Raw genomic sequence first — 21,030 nt, forward strand, 5'->3', positions numbered from 1 at the left:
CACCTCAAATGTCAGTTTGTAACAGTACTCTCGTAGTGACAGTTAAAACCAAGATCAGAATCAAACAAACAAGTTTAGCCAGTTAAAAATTTATCCAGAAAAAACTTCTCTTCCAGTAAATGAAACTCTCAGCGTAACAATGAACAGATTGCACACCTACACCATAACAGGCTCGAAGATCATAACCTTCAATGATCAAGTATTGCTCTTGCATGGACAAACCCGGAATGATACATGTACCTTCTAGTACTAATACGAGACACTGGACCGTTCCAAATCAACCACATAAGAATAATAGTGAAACGAGAGTGACTACAACCATTCCAATTAATAATCTACCGCCATGTCCCCCACAAACAACAGACATACATAGCAAGCAAGTTTTCACTGCAAATGCCAAAGCCTCTCATACTCATATAGTGCCTGTTTACAGGAACTCCCACTCCAAATGTTTAGCCAGAAAAATAATTGCGAAGAAAATAAAGAATGCTAAGACAATAGAACCTAAGGTTTCCCTGGATATCCAACCACTGCTTCTCAAACCTTCCCAGCAACCACCATTTGCACACCCCACACCAACTTCATTTTAGTTTCACTGTAAAGCCCTTGCATAGAAAAAATATATATAATTAATCTGGGTAGAAGATGAAGGAGGTAATCAATAAGATAAAAACACAAATTCAGGAATTAGAATTCTAAAGGAGAAATTTCCAAAACAGGCTTGATGATCATAATGTTCAGCATTATTGATCTTGCACCATAGCCGGAACATGTAACTTTCTACAACCAATAGATTAAAGCCCTTCCAACTCAAGCAGACAAAAAAAGAATAGTAAATGAGAACATAATAAAACATGAAACTTTGTAGTAAGTTAAATAATCTAAATCCATGCATCCAGATCCTTTAGACATCTTCACTGCAAAATGAGTCGAAGAACATAGTCAAAATCAACAGTCAACAGTCAAGATTGGGTAGAAGATGAAGAACCAAGACCCCATTCATTCAAAAAATTCGGATAGAAGCTGAAAGACCCAAAACCATAAGATCAATAAAAAGATTCATGAACCAAAATACTAATTGAGAAAACATAATTGTCGAGTGTCGAGTGAACATGTACCTTCCTACAACCAATAGGAGAGACTAAAACCACTTGAGAAGACAAGAAAAATAGTAGACGACAATATAATAAAACATGAAGTTTTGCAGTAAGTTAACTAATCTACACCTACTGCATTCACGATCCAATAGACATCTTAGTTGCAAGAGAAGTAGAAGAAGATAATCAAAATCAAAATCAACAGAGTCAACTGTCCAACAAGGCAACACCCATTCCACAAGTTTAGTTTGAAAAATAAGGGCAAGGAAAATAATGTAAGCAGAGATAATAAAACAAAGGGGGGTTTCACTGGAACTCCATCCATAGTTACAATCCACTGTTTCCGAAGTTGCCCACCAACCACAATTTGCACACCCTGAACCCAATTAATCGACCTAGATCATAAGAAAATAATAAAATATCAAAAAGCAATCGAGAAATTTCCAAAACAAGCTCGATCTTCATAATGATCCCACCATCAATTATTGCTCTTGCATGGACAAACACCATGGCCAAAACAGTACCTCCCTACAACCAAAAAGAGAGACTACAGCCAATCCAAATTGAACAGACAAGAAAAATAATATATGAGAACATAATAAAACATACTGCATCAATCCACTATCCTCTTAACTGCAACATGAGTAGAAGAAGATAATCAAAACCAACAGCAACTGTCCAACAACACAAATGCCAAAACCTGTCACTCAAAGTATCTACTTTTAATATCTCCCACTCCACAAGTTTAGTTTGAAGGATAACGTCAATGAACATAATGATTCAAAAATAATAAAACCTAAGGTTCACCAGATTTCCATCCCCCGTTACCAAAACTTGCCCACCACCCACCAATTCCAAATCCTGCACCACCACGCACCAATTGCAAATCCTGCACCACCACCCACTAATTGCAAATCCTGCACCACCACCCACCAATTGCAAATTCTGCACACCTTTCATTTCTTAGTTTCCGTGAGTCCATCAAGTCAAGAAAACAATCATCAAATTTGGTAGAAGTTGAAGGACCAAGACCCCATCCATTCAAGAAATTTGGAAAGAAGACGAAAGACCCAAAACCAGAAGATCAATAAACAAATTCAGGAACCGAAATACTAATTGAGGAAACTCCATAGTAGTCTAGATCATCAAAATTCAAGAACCAAAATACTAATTGAGGAAACTCCATAGTAGGCTCGATCATCACAAGGTTCAGCGATCAAGTATTGCTCAAGCTTAGACAAGCACCATGGCTGACACATGTACCTTCCTACAACCAATACCTTTTCATGAAAAGCCCGTGTATTCAATAAAACTAAAATTAATCTGGGTAAAAGATGAGGGACCTAGAAGATAAGATATATAAACAAATACAATAATTGAAAAAGCAATTGAGAAATTTTCATTACAGATTCTCTGACCGTAATTGTCCAGTGAATATGTACCTTCCTACAAGTAATAAGACAGACTAAAGCCACTTCAGCAGACAAGAAAAATAGTATATGAGAATATAATAAAACATAAAGTTTTGCAATAAGTTAAATAATCTACATCTACTGCATGCACGAACCAATAGACATCTTCACTGCATGAGGAGTAAAAGAAGATAATCAACAGAGTCAACTGTCCAACAACCCAACACCCATTCCACAAGTTTAGATTGAAAAATAAGGGCAAGGAAAATAATGTTAGCAGAGATAATAAAACAAAGGGTTTCACCGGAACTCCATCCATTGTTATAATCCATTGTTTCCGTAGTTGCCCACCACCCACCATTTGCACACCCTGCACCCACTTCAATTCTTAGTTTTCTTGTAAGGCCCATCAATTAACTATAATTAATCGACCTAGATCATAAGAAAATAATAAAATACAAAAAGCAATCCAGAAATTGCCAAAACAAGCTCGATCGTTATAATGATCCCATCATAATGATCCCACTGTCAACTATTGCTCTTGCATAGACAAACACCATGGCCGAAACATGTACTTCCCTACAGCCAACAAGAGAGACTAAAGCCAATCCATCTTGAACAGACAAGAAAATTAGTATATGAGAACGTAATAAAACTTATTGCATCAATTCACTATCCTCTTAACTGCAACATGAGTAGAAGAAGATAATCAAAACCAACAGCCAACGGTCAACACAAATGCCACAAAACCTGTCAGTCATAAAGTATCTACTTTTAACATCTCCCACTCCACAAGTTTAGTTTGAAGGATAACGGCAATCAAAATACTGAATTCAAAAATAATAAAACCTAAGGTTCATCAGATTTCCATCTGCCGTTACCGAAACCTGCCCACCACCCACCATTTACACATCCTGCACACATTTCATTTCTTAGTTTCCGTGTAAAACCCATCAATTCAGGAAAACAATAATCAAATTTGGTAGAAGATGAAGGATCAAAACCACATCCATTCAAGAAATTTGGGTAGAAGTTGAAAGACCAAAGACCAAAGATGAATAAACAAATTCAGGAAGCAAAACACTAATTGATAAAATTCCATAGTAGGGTTGATCATCATAAGGTTCAGCGATCAAGTATTGCTCAAGCTTAGACAAACACTTTGGCTTACACATGTATCTTCCTACAACCAATACGCTTTTACGTAAAGCCCATGTATTCAATAAAACAATAATTTATTTGGGTAAAAGATGAAGGTCCTAGATGATAAGACGAATAAACAAATTCAGGAATTAAAAAACCAATGAAGAAATTTCCATAATAGATTCTCTGACCATAGTTGTCCAGTGAACATGTACCTTCCTAACACCAATAAGAGAGACTAAAGTCACTTGAGCAGACAAGAAAAATAGTAGGTGAGAATATAATAAAACGAAAAGTTTTCCATAACAGATTCTCTGACCATAGTTGTCCAGTGAACATGTACCTTCCTAACACCAATAAGAGAGACTAAAGCCACTTGCAGTAAGTGAGAATATAATAAAACGAAAAGTTTTGCAGTAAGTTAAATAATCTAAACCAACTATGCACGATCCAATGGACATCTTTACTAGAAGAGGAGTAGAAGAAGATAATCAAAATCAACAGTCAACTGCACAACAAACCAACACCCATTCCATAAGTTTTGTTTGAAAAATAAGAGCAAGGAAAATAGTGAACGCATTGATAATAAAACAAAGGTTTCACCAGAACTCCATCCATTGTTACCATCCACTGTTTTAGAAGTTGCCCACCACCCACCACTTCCACACCCTGCACCCAATTAAATTCTTAGTTTTCTCGTAAGGCCCATTCCACCTAGATCATCATCATAATGATATCCCGCAATCAATTATTGCCCTAGCATAGACAAACACCATGGCCGAAACATGTACCTCCCTACAACAAACAAGAGAGACTAAAGCCAATCCAACTTGAACAAGACAAAAAATAGTATATGAGAACGTAGTAAAAGAAACTGCATCGATCCAATACCCTCTTAACTGCAACATGAGTAGAAGTTAATCAAAATCAACAGCCACACAGTCTAACAACAAAAATGTCAAACCTTGTCACTCATAAAGTATCTACTTTTAAGATCTCCCACTCCACGAATTTATTTGAAGAATAACTGCAATGAACATAATGAATTCAAAAATAATAAAACCTAAGGTTCACCAGATTTCAATCCACGTTACCAAACCTGCCCACCACCCACCATTTGCACACCCTGCACAAATTTCATTTCTTAGTTTCTGTGTGAAGCCCATGAATTCATAAAAACAATAATCAATTTGGGTAGAAAATGACACACCAAGACCCCATCCATTCAAGAAATTTGGGAAGAAGATGAAAGACCCAAGACCATATGATGAATAAACAAATTCAGGAACCAAAATACAGATTGAGAAGCATCCATAGTAGGNTCGATCAGCATANGGTTNGACAATCAAGTGTTGCTCATGCTCAGACAAANACCATGNCTGACACATGTACCTTCCTACAACCAATACATTTTCATGTAAAGTCCATTTTTTCAATAAAACTATAATTCATCTGGGTAAAAGATGAAGGACCAAGATGATAAGATGAATAAACAATTTCGGGAATTAAAAAACCAATGGAGAAATTTCAATAACAGATTCTTTGACCATAACTTTCCAGTGAACATGTACCCTCCTACAACCAATAAGAGAGATTAAAGCCACTTGAGCAGACTAGAAAAATAGTAAATGAGAATGTAACGAAACATAGAGCTTTGCAGTAAGTTAAATAATAATATACACCTACTGCATGGCAATAGACATCCTCTTCAGTGCAAGAGGAGTGGAAGAAGATAAACAAAATCAACAGATTCAACTGTCCAACAACCCATATGCCAAAGCCTCTCACTCATAGAGTGCCTACTTCCATGATCTCTCACTCCAAAAGTTAGACCCAAAAGTCAAAGCCTCTCACTCATAGACTGCCTACTTTAATGATCTCCCACTCCAAAAGTTAGACCCAAATGTCAAAGCCTCAAACACACTTCATTTACTTCAAGCATCTCCCATTCCACAAGCTTAGGCTGAACAATAACGGAAATGAAAATAATGAATGCAAATATAATAGAACAAAGGCCTTCACACCAGAACTCCATCCACTGTTGTGCCAAGCACCCACAATTTGCACACCCTGCACCCACTTCATTTCCCATCAATTCAAGAAAACTATAATTAATTTGGATAGAATATGAAGTACCTAGACGGTAAGATAAATAGACAAAGACAAAATTAAAAATGCAATGGAGAAATTTCCAAAACCGGCTCAATCAACTTAACAGCGATCAATCATTGCTCTAGCACAGACAAACAGCGTGGCAACATGTAACCCGAAACATCTACCTACCTATAACCAATAAGAGAGACTAAAGTCATTCCAATTCGAGCAGGCAAGAAAAATAGTACATGAGAATGAAAGGAAACAAAAAGCTCTCTAGTAAGTTCAATAACCTACTGCATACTCGATCCAAGAGACATCCTCTTCATTGCAACATGAGTAGAACATTAATCAAAATCAACGGCCAATGGTCCAAGTCTGCCACTCATAGAGCATGTACTTTCAAGTTTAGTTTGAAGAATAACGGCAATGAAAATAATGAATTCAAAAATAACAAAACTTAAGGTTCACCAGATTTCTATCCACCATTACCGAAACCTGTCCACCACCCACCATTTGCACACCCTGCAAACATTTCATTTCTAAGTTTCCGTGTAAAGCCCATCAATTCAAGAAAACAATAATCAATTTGAGTAGAACATGAAGGACCAAGACCCGTCCATTCAAGAAAATTTGGTAGAGGATGAAAGACCCAAGACCATAAGATGAATAAACAAATTCAGGAACCAAAATACTAATTGAGAAACTTTGATAGTAGGCTCGGTCATCGTAAGGCTCAGCTATCAAATATTACTCATGCTTAGACAAACACCATGGCTGACACAAGTACCTCCTACAACCAATACATTTTCATGTAAAGCCAACGTATTCAATAAAACTATAATTAATCTGGGTAGAAGATGAAGGACCTAGACGATAACATGAATAAAAAAAATTCAGGAATTAAAAAAGCAATGGAGAAATTTCCATTACAGATTCTCTGACCGTAATTGTCAAGTGAAAATGTACCTTCCTACAAGTAAAAAGATAGGCTAAAGCCACTTGATCAGACTAGAAAAATAGTAAATGAGAATGTAATCAAACAAAGCTTTGCAGTAAGTTAAATAATCTACACCTACTGCATGCTCGATCCAATAGAAATAAATCCCCTTCACTGCAAGAGGAGTAGAAAAAGACAATCAAAATCAACAAGTAAATTGTTCAACAACCCAAATAACAAAGCATCTCACTTATAGAGTGCCTACTTTCAAGATCTCCCATTCCACAAATTAGTTTGAAAGTAACGCAAATAAAACTGATGAATGCAAAGATAATAAAACAAAGGGTTTCACCAAGCTCCTTCCATTGTGACCATCCACTGTTTCCGTAGTTGCCCACCGTTTGCACACCCTGCACCCACTTCATTTCTAAGTTTTCTTGTAAAGCCCATCCATTAACTATAATTAACGTGGGTAGAAGATGAAAGACCTATATGAAAAGATAAATAAACAAATACAATAATTAAAAAAGTAATTGAGAAATTTCCATTACAGATTCTCTGACCTAATTGTCCAGTGAACATGTACCTCCCTACAAGTAATAAGACAGACTAAAGCCACTTGAGCAGACAAGAAAAATAGTATATGAGAATATAATAAAACATAAAGTTTTGCAGTAAGTTAAATAATCTACACCTACTGCATGCACGATCCAATAGACATCTTCACTGCATGAGGAGTAAAAGAAGATAATCAACAGAGTCAACTGTCCAACAACCCAACAGCCATTCCACAAGTTTAGTTTGAAAAATAAGGGCAAGGAAAATAATGTTAGCAGAGATAATAAAACAAACATTTGCACACCCTGCACCCACTTCAATTCTTAGTTTTCTTGTAAGGCCCATCAAATAACTATAATTAATCGACCTAGATGATAAGAAAATAATAAAATACAAAAAGCAATCCAGAAATTTCCAAAACAAGCTCGATCATTATAATGATCCCACTGTCAATTATTGCTCTTGCATAAACAAACACCATGGCCGAAACATGTACCTCCATACAACCAACAAGAGATACTAAAGCCAATCCATTTTAAACAAACACGAAAAATAGTACATGAGAATGACAAAAAACATAAAACTCTGTATTAAGTTAAATAACCTACAACTACTGCAGCCACGATCCAAAAGACATCCTCTTAACTGTGACATGAGTAGAAGAAGATTAATCAAAATCAACATCCAACTGCCTAACAAACAAATGTCAAAGCATGTCACGCATAAAGTATCTACTTTTAAGATCTCCCACTCCACAAGTTTAGTTTGAAGAATAACGGCAATGAACATAATGAATTCAAAAATAATAAAACCTAGGGTTCACCAGATTTCCATCCACCGTTACCAAAACCAGCCCACCACCCACCATTTGCACACCCTGCACACATTGCATTTCTTAGTTTCCGTGTAAAGCCCATCAATTCAAGAAAACAATAATCAATTTGGGTAGAAGATGAAGGACGAAGATAATAAGATGATAAACAAATTGAAGAATTGAAAAACCAATGGGAAAATTTCCATTTCAGGATAGTTGACCATAATGTCCGGTGATCAAGTATTGCTCTTGTTTAAAGAAACACCATGGCCAAAACATGTATCTTCCTACAACCAATAAGAGAGACTAAAGCCACTCAAATAGACAAGAAAAATAGTAAATNAGAACGTGATAAAACAAAGGGTTTCACCAGAACTCCATACCCATCCACTGTTACTGAACCAGTTGAACCAGTCAACCACTCACCATTTGAACACCCTGCACCAACCTCATTTCTTAGTTTTCCTATAAAGCCCATAATACAAGAAAACTACAATCAATATGGGTTAGAAGACGAAGGACCTAGATGATAAGATGAATAAACAAATACAACAATTAAAAACCAATGGAGAAATTTCCATGAGAGGCTCTTGCTTAGACAAAGACAATGGCTGACACATGTACCTTCCTACAACCAATAAGAGAGACAACAACAAAATTCCAACTCAAGCACATAAAGCAAATGGAAACATAATAAAACATAAAGCTTGTTCGTAAGTTAAATAATATACAGTTATTGGCTCTACGATCCAATAGACATCTTCACTGTAAATCAACAGAGTCAACGTCCAACAACACAAATGTCAGCCTCTCACTCCTACGATGCGTATTTAGAAGATCTCCTACTCCACAAGTTTAGCTTGAAGAATAATGGCTATGAAAAATATGAATGCAAAGATAATAAAATCCAAGGTTTCACCGGATCCATTGCTTTTGAAAGCTGCGCAAAACCCAACACCCACCCACCATTTGCAAATATTGCTCTTGCAATGGCTGACACATGTACCTTCCTACAACCAATAAGAGAGAGACCAACAATTCTAACTCGAACACAAAGTAAATAGAAACGTAATAAAACATAAAGCTTTGTAGTGAGTTAAATAATCTACCGCTTTTGGCTGTACGATCCAATAGACAAGACTAGAAGAAGAAGATAATCAACACAACAGAGTCAATAGTCCAACAACACAAATGTCAAAGCCTCTCACTCCTACATCGCCTATTTAGAGGATCTCCCACTCCACGTGTTTAGCTTAAAGAATAATGGCAAAGAAAAATATGAATGCCAAGATAATAAAAATCCAAGGTTTCTCCGCATCCTTCCCAAACCTGCCCCCACCACCCACCATTTGCACGTACTTCATTTCTAAGGTTCCTTGTAAAGCCCATGAATTCAAGGAAACTATAATTAATATGGGTAGAAGATGAAGAACCTAGACGACAAGATGATACTTTCAGCGATCAAGTATTGCTCTTGCTTAGAGAAACACAATGGCTGACACACGTAAAACCTACAACCATTAAAAGGCTACAGTGATTCCAACTGAAGCACATAAGAAAAATAGTAAATGGAAACTCAAAAGAATATAAAGCTTTATAGTAAGTTCAATAATCTAATGATATTGCCTCCACGACCAATAGACATCCTTTTCGCTGCAAAAATACTAGAAGAAGACAATCAAAATTAGCAGAGAACAGTCCAGTAACAAAAGTGCCAAAGCCTCTCACTCATATAGCACCTATTCACAAAATGTTCAACTCCACAAGTTTTAGCCAGGAGAATAACGGCAAAGAAAATAACAAATGCAACGATTAAAAAAAACTAATAACAAATGCAATGATGAAAAAAAACTAAGGTTTCACCGGATCTCCATCTCGGTCTCTTTCTCCACATAACTATTGCCTTCACGTAAAAAGCTCAACCAACAAGAAGCATGGCGTCACTACTAAAGGTAACCTCTCTTGAGAAGAATGGATGAGCCGCCCGAAGCCACAGCAATCAGGGGAGTTGTAACAAAATTCTCTAATACTCTCGACAATTAGGAAAATGAAGTNAGAACTAAGAAAACAACTTCTCAAATTTTCTACACCTAGGGAAATAAAAAAAGTAATTCAGTATTATAAAACAAAAAAAAAAATAATTATCTCGTTTAAATGATTTCAATTGCATAATATAAAGTACTATAAAACTAAAAAATGCTTATTTCTCTCCTGTAAATAATTTCANTTGCATCTTGTAACGGTGATAAATCCAGAACTCATAAAAGCTATGAGAAACCCAAATTACTTAGGAATAGAAAGTGGAAAAGAGATGCATACGAGGCAATACAGAAAAAAACAGTTAGAGAAAAAAGCAATTCTTCACTGGCTTCGAGTACGGGGCATGGCTGAACAAGACAAACACAAACTCTAAAGGTCAAGACATTTTATCCTCTTATCCTTTTTTTACTATGAATCCAGTACTTCAGATTCATAGTTATAAACTCAAATCACTAAGAAACGACCCAAAAGCTGAAAGAAATTATTTAAGAGAAATTTCCATTTAATCATCCCCGTTGCCAACAAATCCTCTCCAAATTACCAAATTAGCGTAAGCTCACAAGAACTGCCAGCCACACTACAAGGTCAGCAATGAATCCAACCAAAACTCAGAATCTAAACAAGTTTAGCTAATCACAAATAAAGACATAAGAAATGTAAAGGTAACAAAACCTAAAGCTTGACAAATCCCCAGGAAGGTGTTTTCACATCCTACCTCACATCTCAGTCCCGTAACCCGAAACATATCCTCCAAACACTTCTACAGAGAAACGAATCGAGATTGAATTCTTATACTTGAAGTTCCTGATCAAATAAATACAAATGAAACTCATTCAGGAAGTTATATTACCCTGATTGTATTATTATTCTTTAATCCTCAACTGTCAATGTGCTGAAAAGGAAACAAAATCACAGATCAAGATCTGACAGATTTCAAAAATCAAGAACAATATTCACATTTATGGTTTTTAATCCTCGACCTGAAAAACAATGAATACATGCAGACCAAAAGCTAGACACGGTAGATCTCAGTCATCAGATAAATAACTAAATTCAAATTGAATAAATAAGTCATCAGATAGCTAGTCACAGATAAATAAAATATGTGTGGATGAAAAAACTTAAATGCAAATGCCAGTCTTTGTGTTTGCTACTGAGGAACAAATCACAATTCAATCCTTATGTTTGGTGATCAAGTCGATAAAAATTAAATGAGAAAGAACATTCATCGACCGAAGAAAGAAGTGCTGCAAAGGAATGAACACAAACACCAAATTTCATAGGCTCCGAAATCAGATCGTCGCGATCAGTCACAAAACTTTCCGGCCCAAAAATTCAAGAAATCGGCAGAGTCTTAATTCAGGACGTACAAAATTATTTCCAAACACCACTGCAGATAAAGAGATCATAGTTCAATCCCCATGTATAATGATCAATACCAAAAAACAATATATAATAGAAACGAGACAAAAAGAAGACTTAGGTTATGCTGAACCCTTGGCCGTTCTGAACTATTATGCTCTTCATGTTACTTTTCATATCATCCATATGCAGAGAACCCAACCAGTTGAAAAGGTGTAAAGAAATTACGCAAAAAGGTGTCATCATCAATTATGTCATCATCAATTAAAGAAATATTATCTTGTGTTCTTCAATCCAACAGAAGGACTGATAACACTCGTGTTCTTCAATCCGACAAAAGTCTATCTATCGATACCCATATAATTCCGAAAACCCCGAAAAAACTTGATCAAGAAGGGAAACACAGGCCATACACCACAATCTATGGAATATACCGATATAATTCTGAAAACCATGAAAAAACTTGATCAAGAAGGGGAACACAAGCCATACACCACAATCTTCGAAACAATACCGATATACTAAAATAAAATTCAATCCCTAAAACCATGAATGTCAGACAGAAGATGCAAGAACCAAATTTGGCACGAGAAGAACCCCAAGGGCAATGGGGGTATATATAAAAAGGTTGGTCAAAATTGACAGCTGTGATTACGCGGTGGAGGAAATCTGGACGGTTGTGATACAGTTTCAAGATTTTCGTCCTTATCTTTTGGGTCAACTGTAAACAGCTGTTTACGGATTTATAATAGGAGAAATAACATTTTAATTATCATTCTTAAATATTTATGATATTTAAAAATTTCTTAGAAATATTATCTTGTATTTAGTTAAGAGATAATTCATTAATTTTTCTAGTCAACATAACTAAATTTTCAAGATTGTTTTAATCTTTAATCTTGTTTGGTTAAGATATAATTTATTAACTTTTCTAGTCAAGATAATTAAATTTTCAAGATTGCTTTAATCTTCAATTGGACACATTATATACAATTTTAAATAAATTTTTCGTATTTATATTATCAATTATTAAAATTATTTTTTTAATTAATATTTGTTTTCACGGTTTTACAGTGAGTTTTATTTTAGAATATATATATATATATATATATATATATATATATATATATGAGTTTGTTAAAAAAATTAATTTTAAATTTAATATTATTTTAATAATTTTAAAATTTAATTTAAAATAAAAAAGAACAAAAAATACTTATTAAAAATTTATTAGAAAAGTTATTAGTTTTTATTATATTTTTTTTAAAAGATAATTGTTTTTTAAAATAAAAAATAAAATAAAGAGTAGTTATTTTTTAAAATTAAAAATAAAATAAAAGTTAATAATTTGACCGATTAGAATTTTTAATAATTATTTTTTATTTTTTATTTAAAATTAAGATTTAAGATTATTAAAATATTTTTAGATTTAAAATTGATTTTTTATTTAAGAAAATATTTTTGTAATCTCAAATTTGATACATTTTACTAAAATATATTTATGATTAATCTTATTTTGATTTTTTAAATTTTTTTTCTAAATTTTTTACATATTTTACTATAAATATTTTGAATTCTAAGGAAAAGTAAGTTTTTACTAAAACGTATTTATTCAAATATCAAATCGGAGTCCTAGTAATAATAAATTCTTAATTATCTCTCTTTTAAGATGTATTTAAGGTACTAATATTAACCAAACAGCGTATCACTAAATTGAATTGATTCAATTAAAAAATAACATTATATCACAGATGAGTTATTCTTAACAAATCTTAAATTTAATTATGAATTCAAATAGTTATTGCTTCTGANTTTGAAAAATATTTATCCATAGTGAGATAATAATATCATATTTTTTATTTATTGTTAATTCAATAAGTTTTCTACTGATTTAACTAACACTTTAGTAATTTATTTACTCNAAGATGTAAATATAATTTTATTTGTTTTATTTAATAATTTATTTCAAAATTTAATCTTCTTCAACCTTATCTTTACTTTCAATAAAATAAATTACATATCATCCACACATCCATTTAGAAAAAAAATTAAATTTTGAAGACATTTTAAAATTATTTTTTGTTGGTGTGTTATGTTTTTACATATTTTTTAATATTAAAATTTATTATAATCTAATCTCCAAGTTTTTGAGAATATCTAATATTCTAAATTCTGTAATATTTTTAAGTCGGTTTCACAGATATACCGATGATACCAGAATGGTTATTATTAGACTACAAAATCATAAACTTTATAATTGAAACCGAAGTTATATATCTACAAAAAAATAATAACACAATCTATATCTAAAATGTTTGTGATATTTTAGTTAAATATTTATATATATGTACATATATTTTTTCCTTTCACTCCTACCAAATCCAAACAAACCATAAATGCATAAAACTTAGAGTGTATCATTTTATATTTTGTATAAGCAAAATTATGATTGTCTAAGGTATATGATATCATTTGAATGACAAATTGAGTGTATCATTTGATATATTTTTTTTAAACAAATGTAATGTTTGATATTTTTACTCTATTCAAGTAAAAGTAAAATAAAAACCATCATTAGTTAGTAATCTTTTGATATCTAATATTTAATTTCACTTCAAGTATAAAAAGGAAAACCTCTTTAAGATACATCTCTTTAACTAATTATTTTTTTATCATCTTCTTTAATTGATTAAGCACGAGTGTTATATAAATATAAAAAAAAAATGTTGAATTGCATATTCAAATAATTTATTTGTCGGTAAATATTCTTATGATTCAAGATTTTTGAAATAAATAATCTTCTCACTTTCGTCTCTAAGAAATGTTTTATTTATAATCTTATAATCTCTTATTTCATCTGTTTTTAACGGTAAAATTGAACACTACAAAACTACAATAATTATTACTTCAATAAAAGACAATTTAATACTCGCAAAACTTTTAATAATATTTGTTTTATTATTTTATTAGAATAAAAAAATGCAACATATGCCTCCGTGTATATTTGTCAAGTCTCAATTGTAGAAGAGAGCGAGCATACAAACACAATATACATCGTGAAAATATAAAGCCAATTTGGTTATATGCTCTAAGAAGCTTTGATCCCAATTTTATAGATTTTTTGTTTCTTAAGATTCTTTTAGACAGTGTAGTGTTGTTGAATGGTATCAATATCAATGCCCTTCAACTTCATCACAGATTCAACATGTCCCTTCAGTGTGTGGAGCTCCTTCAACCTGCAAATTTTTACACTTCAAATTAACCATAGCCATATAACACTACACTATGTATGTATGTATGTATATACGTTGAAATTCAGCAAAAAGAGGGTGTGTGGTTTTTCTACTACGTGACTACAGAATCATTGGCATTCATGCATTGAGTTTGGGAGGAACTGAACCTGGCAGCCTCAGCACGTCTTCTAGCTTGCTCTGCTAATTCAGACTGCTCGTGGTTGACCTTGGTTTCTCCTACTTGGAGACCATGAAGTGTGCGCTGATTCATGGCCCATTGAGCTTCCCTTTCTCCCTTTCCATAGTCTTTCTTGGTAGTGAAAGCAGTCTGCACCAACATAAGCATTGGAATGAAGTGACAAGTTTGTAAAAAGCAAGTTTGGTCATTTAAGAATGTTTCTGGCTAGACCTTGTTCTCAAGCATGTTGTCCCAAGCCTTGCCTGACAGTCCCAACCGGATGAGGAACTTGAGGATGTCAAGAGGAATGTAGGTGACAATGCTGAAGACCCATATTGCTCCTGCCCATCCCCAACCAACTCCATTGATCTTGGCAAAGTCCCAGTGTGCATACACAGCAATCACAGTGGCCACCTGATTCACCCGTTCTCAGGTCAGAAATAATTGTTTATGTATCTTTTAACCAGATACATTATGATGGAGCTGTTTTTTTCTTATTTTTTCGTTGATGATTGGTTTCCTTGTTTATTATTATATAGCATGTTTTCAGAAAGTTGTAACTTACCAATTGAGCAGCAAAGAAGGCTGTGACAAGCAAAATTCCAGGGAGTTCAATATAAGACCAACTCCTTGACCTGGTGACGAAGATGAGTGCTTGGCTAATGATACTCACTTGAAGGTAGAGGGCTGAGTTAAGCTGCTCCTCACTGTCTGCAATTGGCTTAACACCAAAGGTTCTCTGAAGGGAAAAAACATCATGGTATGTCATGTCAGAGTTATATGTGATAAGTTGTCTATTATTTGAATAGTGAATAGCACTTACAGTGAAGAAATCGGTGTCATGAACCAAAAAGAAGAAGACAACGGTGATGATGGCCATGTAAGCTCCAAGAACAATACCAGTGGCGAATATTTCTTTCAGCTTCCATGAGTCAGGAAGAGGAGAAGGCTTCACCCTATCCTTGGAGATGGTCATGATGGTTCCATCGTTCAAGATGGCGATGACGAGGACCATGAACGGGGAGAAGTCGAATTTCCATATTAGAGCAACGAGCATGAATCCGAACACAATACGGATGGTGATGGAAACAGCGTAGATTGTGTAATTCTTCATCCTCTGGAAGATGGCTCGGCTGGTCAAAACAGCACTCACAATCACACTGAGTCCGGGCTCCGTCAGGACAATGTCTGAGGCACTTCTCGCTGCATCAGTGGCATCGGCAACAGCAATACCAATGTCTGCCTTCTTCAGTGCTGGGGCATCATTCACACCATCTCCAGTCATTCCACAAATATGCTTTCTATCTTGCAACCTCTTCACAATCTCATACTTGTGCTCTGCATGACACAAGAAAATCAATTTGTTGTTACTTTGAGTTATCTTGTTTCCTTTTAGTATTTAATTAGAATCTACTCATGCAATCATACAACAACAAACATAGATTGTCATATAGACAAATCTAAAAGCATTATGCTTTAAACTCTTTGTTATTATTTGGTTTTTGTTAGATTAACATGAACTAGGTTGATGTCATTACCGGGGAAGACTCCGGCAAATCCATCAGCCTTCTCAATGAGTTCATCAATTGGGATTGAGGCAATGGTGGGATCCTTGCAGTCACCAAGAAGAGAGGATGAAGGGTACATGTTGGTGCCCATTCCAAGCCTGCGACCGGTTTCTTTTCCAATGGCAAGTTGGTCACCAGTGATCATCTTAACATTGACACCAAGGTCAAGAGCACGTCGAATAGTCTCAGCACTATCGTGCCTTGGAGGGTCAAAGAGGGGCAAGAGACCCAAGAACTCCCAGGGATCTCCTTCACTCTCCTTGCTCTTTTCCGAAACAGTCTGAAAACCATGCGCAAGAGTGTTGTTAAGGGAATTTCCTAGAGGTTGTGTCAAATGATCATTTTCCTTTCCTCATTTTGATTTTTAACAGTGAATTCATGGCATGTAATATTATACACTTTATTCACCTGGCGTGAAACACCCAATGAACGCAGACCACGGTTAGCATACTCATCAATGACTTTATGGGCCTTTCTCAAAGTCTCTCCCTTTAGTCCACAGAGCTCAATAATCTGACATACATAAATTTGGTTAGTCAAGTATCAGTAGGTTCATATATGTTATGTTTTATAAGAAAAATTATTTCATGATTACGATGCATAAGAAAAGTAATGGTGAATCCCTCACTTGCTCAGGAGCACCCTTGCTGCTTCTGTGCCAATTGCCTTGGGCATCAATGTAAGTGATGGCTGTGCGCTTGTCCACAGGATTGAAGGGCAAAAAATGCACCTCATCGATTCCTGCTCTTGCCTGAGATGCCACAAAAGAGAGCATTGACAATGATAAGCCAATCTACATGATTTATGTTAACACAGTACTAATGTTCATAAAAGAACATCAATTTGAAACTTAATAAGCACCTCCTTGGGATCACTCAGCATTCCAACGATTGAAGCATCAATGGCATCCTGATTTTCAGTCCTGGAAGCCCTGGCAGCATACAAGACAAGGGTATCCTTGTCCATGCCAGTGGGGAACACCTACATTCAAAAGCAACCTTAATTAACACAAATTGGAAGCCTCTGGTGCAAATGCAAGGATTCATTATCACATTTTAGGAAAACAAAAGTGTTCACATTGGTCATTCACCTCGATCAAGTTCTTATCCACAGTGAGCTTGTTAAGAGTGAGGGTTCCGGTCTTGTCACTGCAGAGAACATCCATGCCGGCCATCTCTTCAATGGCTGTCATCCTCTTGGTGATGGCTCCTTGCTGAGACAAACGGTGAGACCCAATGGCCATGGTGACAGACAAGACAGTTGGCATGGCAATTGGGATACCTCCAATGAGAAGAACCAACAAATTATCAATGCCCTCTCTGTAAGACCTTTGCTGGATAGGATACATCACAATAATCTCAATCAACATTCCAACAGCAATTGAGCAGATACAGAAGTTTCCAATGGCAGTCAACACCTGGTAGAAGGCAATCCAATATCCAAACATTATTCCAAAGTTGTCAAACAAAGAAATCAATTAAGAAATATAAAGAAAAGACATACCTTCTGGAAGTGACCAACATTGTTGGTGCTGTCCACAAGATGTGCAGCCTTGCCAAAGAAGGTGTGAACGCCGGTGGCAATGACAACAGCTTCTATTTCACCTTGTTTGCAGGTGGAACCAGAGAAAACCTCACTACCAGGATTCTTGGTGACGGGCAAGGACTCACCGGTGAGGGCAGACTGGTCAATCTTAAGGGGATCTCCCTCCAAAAGACGGGCATCAGCTGGGACAATATCTCCCAACTTGATGCTGATCAAATCTCCTGGCACCAAAATTGCAGCTTCCTCCTCGCTCCATTTTCCATCCCTCAACACCTGTGTACAAAATGGTTCCTTCCTTTTAGTTCAAAGAAATTAAAATATAAAATATTTACATTATTTTATTCTAACCAACTAGTTAAAAAATAAAAAGAATTCAATTATAAGGGTGATATAGAATTTGTGAGTTTATAGATAAACTCTGCATGAAAATGACTGAAGAAATGGTGTCACCTTTGTTTTGGGTGCAAGACCAGCCATTAAAGCAGCTGCAGCATTGCCTGCGTTGTTCTCCTCAATGAAACTAATGGTAGAATTGATGAGCAGCAACACGACAATACCAAGGAAATCTTGCCAGTCCGGTGGCTTGCCCTGATGAATTCACAAGCTCTTGTTAAAGAAAGAAAGTGCCAAAAATGAAGACAAGAACACAGAGAAAAAGATAGAAAAGATATTGTGATTACCCCTCCATTGGCCAATGCAATGGCCATGACAGCAGCAGCCTCCATGACCCATGAAAGTGGATTCCACATAAAACCCAAGAACTTAAGAAATTTGCTATCTGTTTTCTCCTCTAGCTTGTTGGGACCAAATATTTGAAGCCTCTTTTCTCCTTCAGCAGATGTGAGACCCTCTTTGGTACATTTCAGTTGCTTGAAAACCTCTTCAACAGGAATGTGTTCCTGCATGCACACACACATACACAAAAGTCATCTCACAGAAAAGGATAGTGTCTGAGATTCAAAGCATCATCATCACGGTTTTTGTTTCTTACAAGGTCCACATTCTCGTTTTTGAGGTCTTCATACGAAATGTCGGAGGACATGTTGTAAAAATGAACGTGTCCCTTTCCTACCTAATTAATGTTTTTTTAATTATTTTGTTTAGGTTTAATGGTTTATTATCTGCTCTAATCTAGGAGCTCCAAGAGCCCACTCCCTTTAGGCCTGGAATACCATGCCAAAAGGGTGTAAAAATGAGAAGAAAACTATTGTGGAAAGGGACAGTTATGTTGTGCAAGGTTTTCCCAGGCTTTTATAGTGATGAACTTTGCGACAAAGTACGTAATGCATGTTTGCTTCTGTTTTCCACCACAGACTTCCTATTCTTTCGGAATGTTTGTCGGATGTGAAATCCATATATTTGCATGCAAACTCACCACTTGAATTTCTTTGTTACAATATCAGTTTTTTTGTTTTTGTTTTGTTAATGTTTTATTATGAGTCTAATTTGGGCAAGCCATTGAATTTATGATTTTCACTTAAGAAACTCATTTTATAACTTTCTTATTTAACTTTAAATCTCTTGAAATAATATGATTATAATCAATCATCACACTTGTTTAAAAATTTTAAAACCTCATCACAGTTTATCTGTTTTGAAACTTAAAATTTTATTTAAAAATTATTCAAAAAAATTAAAGAAAAATATATTTAAATTATCTTATCTTTTTTTAAGTCCTGGACTATTTCTGGACGTCTAATATTAACGAACTATCGAAAATAATTATTTTTATAGACATTGAATATACATTATTATGGTGTTTCGTCCCTGTATAGGAAAAAAATCGAAGTCTTTTCACCCCTCTATATGAAAAAATAATTAAAATTGAAAATAGGGTATAACTTCTTGTACTGTCACTAAAATGTCAGAGAGTGGATATTCGCTTTTAAAATAATTGTAAGTTATTATTAAATCAGTTTAAATACCTTAAAATAATTTTACCCAAAATAATTATTTTATCAATTTTACTACGTGGTTATTTCTTTAAATTTAACTGTTTCTCTATTTTCAATTTTGATTTTTTTAAATTTAACCATTTTTTAATTATAAGAATACTTATAAAATAAATAAAAATTATATATAATAAAATAACAAAAAATATTTATATTAATTTTGTGTAATAATAATAATTTAGTTTTAGTCAAACTAAAATACTTTCAATTCACAATTTTATCGAATAAGCAGTTTAATTTTATTAAACTTTTCTTTTATTATCGAATAAGTATTTCAATTACAATTAAAAATAAAAAATATTGTAGTATTAAATCATATTTAATAAATTATAAATATCGTCAGTATAAACTGAGATTTATTATTTTTTTCTGATTTAACCACATAGATTCAAAATACTTTTTTTTAAAATTTAAATTGATAGTATATCAATGTTATATTGTCTTTGTCTGATTTGATTTTATTAAAAAATACTCATAAAAATTAAGAAAATTGCATGAGAAAAATCATGGCCTAAGAAATTGACTAAAAGTTTTAAAGTAGGCCAGTAGTTTAATAGTTTTTAAAAACTGGTCCTCTAAACTTATAAACTGGTTCCCATTGAAAGTGTTTTAACTGTTGCCACTGAAATGTCAAAATTAAATTTTCCTCTGAGAGTATACTATAAAATTATGTAATGGCTAAGAAAAGGGTGCAATCACTTGGTAAATTCTTCCATTAAGAAATCAGTCGTTCATTCTAACGATTTCTAGATCACCCCCAACTGTTAGTTGGAATGGGAACATAATCACTTATGCTCAAGGAAAATATAAGCTTCCCAATGTCATTCTACCCTCTCAACCAGTTCACTCTCTAATACACCATAAGAAATATGATGCATTGGAGTTTATTTTTTATGTAGAACTTTTTCAACGGGAATGCACTAAGTAAACAGAATTCAAATACCAACAGTATCCTAACATTAAAACAGTGATGTTAACATTCTATAATAATGTTCATATATTATACCATTCTAAAATTTGAAACAAAAAATATTAAAAAACTATATTATAACAATTCCTGATAATCAGACTTGGTTCACATCATCTGCTGGGAA

At 34.2% G+C, this 21,030-nt stretch overlaps 1 protein-coding gene and 1 long non-coding RNA gene across 33 annotated transcripts; both read right to left on the minus strand.

The window, feature by feature from the left end:
* Nucleotides 1-368: 368 nt before the first annotated feature.
* On the minus strand, nucleotides 369-12,042 carry LOC106768093. Of its 31 annotated transcripts, none has more exons than XR_002668787.1 (4): nucleotides 7,039-12,042; nucleotides 6,218-6,271; nucleotides 4,863-6,124; nucleotides 369-4,778 (listed from the first exon to the last, which is right to left on the minus strand). It is a non-coding gene; the product is annotated as an uncharacterized LOC106768093 (long non-coding RNA). The 31 variants fall into 31 exon arrangements; XR_002668794.1 differs by having other exon boundaries at nucleotides 4,863-5,935; nucleotides 6,051-6,124; nucleotides 6,218-12,042; XR_002668791.1 differs by having other exon boundaries at nucleotides 4,863-5,935; nucleotides 6,044-6,124; nucleotides 6,218-12,042.
* Nucleotides 12,043-14,432: 2,390 nt separating this feature from the next.
* Nucleotides 14,433-19,341, minus strand: LOC106766737 (ATPase 8, plasma membrane-type). Of its 2 annotated transcripts, XM_014651469.2 has the most exons (14): nucleotides 18,976-19,341; nucleotides 18,665-18,883; nucleotides 18,435-18,572; nucleotides 17,943-18,257; nucleotides 17,530-17,856; nucleotides 17,301-17,420; nucleotides 17,068-17,190; nucleotides 16,848-16,952; nucleotides 16,410-16,719; nucleotides 15,695-16,209; nucleotides 15,437-15,610; nucleotides 15,103-15,285; nucleotides 14,861-15,021; nucleotides 14,600-14,696 (listed from the first exon to the last, which is right to left on the minus strand). In XM_014651469.2, exons 1-14 carry the CDS (start codon nucleotides 19,024-19,026, stop codon nucleotides 14,600-14,602), a joined length of 2,838 nt encoding a protein of 945 aa, XP_014506955.1. In that variant the 5' UTR covers nucleotides 19,027-19,341. The 2 variants fall into 2 exon arrangements, with proteins under 2 accessions (XP_022639535.1, XP_014506955.1); XM_022783814.1 differs by having other exon boundaries at nucleotides 14,433-14,696; nucleotides 15,437-16,209.
* Nucleotides 19,342-21,030: the final 1,689 nt, after the last annotated feature.

Source organism: Vigna radiata, chromosome 7, assembly GCF_000741045.1.
Source record: "Vigna radiata var. radiata cultivar VC1973A chromosome 7, Vradiata_ver6, whole genome shotgun sequence".
NCBI lineage: Eukaryota > Viridiplantae > Streptophyta > Magnoliopsida > Fabales > Fabaceae > Vigna > Vigna radiata.

Excerpts from the sequence above, each read along its gene's own strand:
- LOC106766737 (XM_022783814.1), bottom strand. The coding sequence starts at position 19,026 with ATGTCCTCCGACATTTCGTATGAAGACCTCAAAAACGAGAATGTGGAC. Across the intron at positions 18,884-18,975 it reads AAAACGAGAATGTGGACCTT|GAACACATTCCTGTTGAAGA; the intron begins GTAAGAAACAAA and ends GTGTGCATGCAG. Across the intron at positions 16,953-17,067 it reads GCAAGGGTGCTCCTGAGCAA|ATTATTGAGCTCTGTGGACT; the intron begins GTGAGGGATTCA and ends TATGTATGTCAG.